The sequence below is a fragment of the Myotis brandtii genome, unplaced genomic scaffold, assembly GCF_000412655.1.
Source record: "Myotis brandtii unplaced genomic scaffold, ASM41265v1 scaffold152, whole genome shotgun sequence".
NCBI lineage: Eukaryota > Metazoa > Chordata > Mammalia > Chiroptera > Vespertilionidae > Myotis > Myotis brandtii.
This window is the reverse complement of record NW_005355502.1, coordinates 1,263,722-1,267,370: the sequence shown is the minus strand read 5'-3', so window position 1 is coordinate 1,267,370 and position 3,649 is coordinate 1,263,722. Positions and strand designations below refer to the sequence as shown.

The following is a 3,649-nucleotide window of genomic DNA, read 5'->3' as shown; positions in this document are numbered from 1 at the left end:
AAGCTGCCTGGCTGCCAGCCGCCATCTTGGCTGTCAGTTAATTTGCATATCTCCCTGATTAGCCAATGGGAAGGGTAGCGGTCGTACGCCAATTACCATGTTTCTCTTTTATTAGTGTAGATAAAGTGGGGCTGGTGGTACCTCCCTCACAGTGTTGTTAGGAAGACTAGGTAAGTTCATATTTGCAAACTGCTTATCATAGTGCCTGCATATAGCAAGTGCTAAATAACTTTTAAAATAAAATAAAATGTATGACATCGTAAGGAAGGTTTCCTATAGTGAATATATATCACTATCAATACTACTGTATTTACATTTCACAAGATGGAGAGGGAGTTAAACTCACCATGGAAGACCTAGGCATAGCATGTGCATAATTTTGATTATATAACAAATAAAAATAGAAACACATTTTATTACATGATACGGACTGTGCTAGCGGTTTGACACGTTGTGCAGAGTGACTGTTGGTCTTCAGATTGGAAGTAGAGTCATAGCCAGCGAAGCGCCTTGCACGCCTGGGCTTCGGGTGTAAATCACGCTCCCGAGTGGGGGTGCATCTTACTTTCCTTAGTCCAGAGGTGACCCTGCTGGTGGTCAGCCCATCCAGCTGGGCCTTCCTGGGTGCATCTGCCTGTTCCCGGGAGTGTTAGGTGGGGGCCAGGGAATATGAGGAGCTGTTTAGCCACAACTCAAGATGAGCAGCAGGAGAGATGGGCTTCCTCTTCCCCCCACCCCCGGGGAGGCCGAGGCCACGGGCGTCTTACCCTTGGCATCTCACTGGAGCCCTGTTGGAGCCCCCCCCCCCCGCCCACCTGGTATGCCGTTGGCGCTGTCCTGTGGAGCTGCACAACTTGCTCAGCGCGGGGCTTCCGTGGTCTCCTCCTCCTCCGGAAAGGATTTGTGGAGATATTCTGGTCGCCCATGGGGTTCCAAAGAAGTCTTTCGTGGAAAAAGGGCAAGTACAGCCAAGGAGGGTGCCGTTAAGTTCTACAGTGAACACTGGGGAGGAACCACGGAACGTGATGTGGTCTGAGTGCTTCTTGTGCCTTCCTCTCTGGCCTCTCTATTTAAACTACAACCCCCCAACCCCGACTGAGGTTCTGCAACCCCCTCTTCTGCTTGATCTTTCTCTTTTATTTACTCTCTTATATACTATTATATACTCTATATTTCTCGTATCACCTGTCCCCTCTCAACAAAACGTAAAGCCCTCGAGGACAGGGATTTTGTCTGCTTTACTCCATGCACCCGGCACACGATAGGAGCTCCAGACACATGCCCACCATCCGCGCCCACCGAGGCCTCTGACGTGCAGGTGGAGTTCCGCCCTCTGCTTTGCCTTTCAGCTGTGTTTAATGAGTGGAGAGATCATACAGATGAGCTCCAAGATGAGTCTGATCTTCGAGCCGGCCGACCTGGAGCAGGCCTCGCCAGCCACTGTGAGCAGGTGGGTCGCCTCGCTCCGCTCCGCCCGAGCAATGGGCGAGCTCCGGGAGTGCGTTAAGCCCCGGGAGATCGCATTATTTGTTGTCGCTTAGATTTGTCATAAAATTGGTCCTTAATATGCATTGCTGGTTATAGGCTCAAATCAAGTAAGCACTTTGGAAAAGAATTTGACATTATCTCCTAAGATTGAAGCTTCATACCCCTCCTGACCCACACGTCTGCTCCCAAGTGCATCCCCGAAGGAACCTCGGCCCCCACACAATGCAGACCTCTGCCCACGTGTGAGCATGTCCACAGTGGCACAGTTCACAGCAACAGCATTGGAAACAACCCAAATGCCCACTGACAGGAGTGACTTAATGTGTAACAAGGTCACCAATTATACAGCACTCAAAATAAATGAGTGGTACTAACATGCAACTCTGTGGATAGATCTAAGTCAAATACTAGTGTATTAAGGATGAAATCTTAGCAATATTCTGTATAAAAGTAAACCCACGATATTACATACATCATCGTGCCCTTTTTACATGGTTAAAAACTAGAATAAGTGCACATACACTTTAGGAACACACAGAGCTGCCATAAGCTCTGTAAGACGGAAAATCAAGGAACAGGCGAACCCAGGGTTTCGCATGCTGTTACCTTGGGAGAAAGCCAGGGGCCAGGACAAGGGAGCCCATATGGTTAGAAGGTTCTTGTCAAGATTCCAGCTTCTGTCTGGGTGATGAGTTCATGGGCACTTACTACATTATTGAAACATTAACTAAGAAAGGCCGCGCCTGCCCAGGCCAGGGGCTCAGCTGGTTGGAGCGTTTCCCGTACACCAAAAGGATCGATGTCTCTCTCTCACATCAATGTTTCTCTCTCTCTCTCTCTCTCTCTCTCTCTCTCCCTTCCTCTCTCTCTCTAAAAATCAATGAAAAGCACATCATTGGGTGAGGATTTTAAAAAAATAGAAAAATGGCCATGCTAATGAAGCATGTGCTAGGGATAATAATTAATCCAACCCTGTGCACCTGAAGTCCTTAAAAAATGAAATAAAATTGGCCCACATTCCCAAAGACGATGTGAGGGAGTAAAAAGAGCACACGGCAAGTTAGGCCAACCTGGGCTCCCAGCCTGGTCATGCCACTTGCTAGCTGTGTGACCGCTCCCAAGTCACTCAGCCTCTCTGAGCCATGATCCCCTCGTGTCTAAGACATAGACCAAAAGGAGGAATAGTTAGAGATGAAGGCCATTAGGGCCTAACATGGTGCTGGCATGCCATAGGGGGTCAGTGAATGAGACCCGGCATTGGTACCTAACCAGAGAGCACCTGGCTGTGACAGACAGAAGAACATGTGCTGCGTAAACCGTGGCATGTCAGGCCCTGGCCGTGATGTTCAGTGGTCAGAGCATCGGCCTGTGGCCTGGAGGGTCCTGGGTTCGATTCTGGTGAAGAGCGTTTGCCTTGATTGCAGGCTCAACCCCTGGCCCCATTCGGGGCACGTGCGGGAGGCAACCAATCAGTGTGTCTCTGACATTCGATTTGTTTCTTTCTTTCTCTACTGCTCACGGGCACTCTGTCCAAAAACCAATGGAAAAAGTATCCTTGGGGCTCAGTCCGCGTGCCTCAGTGGTTGAGCGTCTACCGATGAACCGGGAGGTCAGGGTTCAATTCCTGGTCAGGGCACATGCCTGGGTTGTGGGCTCGATTCCCAGTAGGGGGCGTGCAGGAGGCAGCAGATCAGTGATTCTCTCTCATCATTGAGGTTTCTCTTTCTCTTTCCCTCTATTTTTCTCTTTGAAATCAATAAAAAAAAAAATTTAAGTATGCTTGGGTGAGGATTAACAAACAAAAAATGTTGCATGTCAGTACATGGGAACATACACTAGGTAATGATAGCAGTTGCCATTGATCCGGAATTTCCTAGGTGCTGGGCATAGTGCTCAACTTTTTTTCTTTTAGTGCTAAACTCTTCATTGGCATCGTATTCATTACAACAGCACTATGAACTATATATCTTTTATATTCCTCAATTTATAGACAAGGATGTAGAATCAGAGACAGGAAGGAAACCTTGCCCATGGTCACTCAAATAGTAGGATCTGGGGCTGGGATTCCAACCAGGTCCCTCTGGCTCCCAAGCCCCCCCTTACCACTGGCCTCCGCCCTTCCTGACCAAATGTCCGGGCCCTTCCGCGTGGCCTGCGACCT

General features: G+C 48.9%; 1 protein-coding gene across 1 annotated transcript in view; it reads left to right on the top strand.

Annotated features, from left to right (window-relative positions):
* The window catches only part of DNAH3 (dynein, axonemal, heavy chain 3), a 219,115-nt gene that overhangs the window by 129,159 nt on the left and 86,307 nt on the right, over window positions 1–3,649 (top strand). The window contains exon 37 of the mRNA XM_014535835.1: window positions 1,350–1,450. Within this exon, the coding sequence (XP_014391321.1) occupies window positions 1,350–1,450 (101 nt within the window). The remainder of the gene's footprint in view (window positions 1–1,349; window positions 1,451–3,649) is intronic.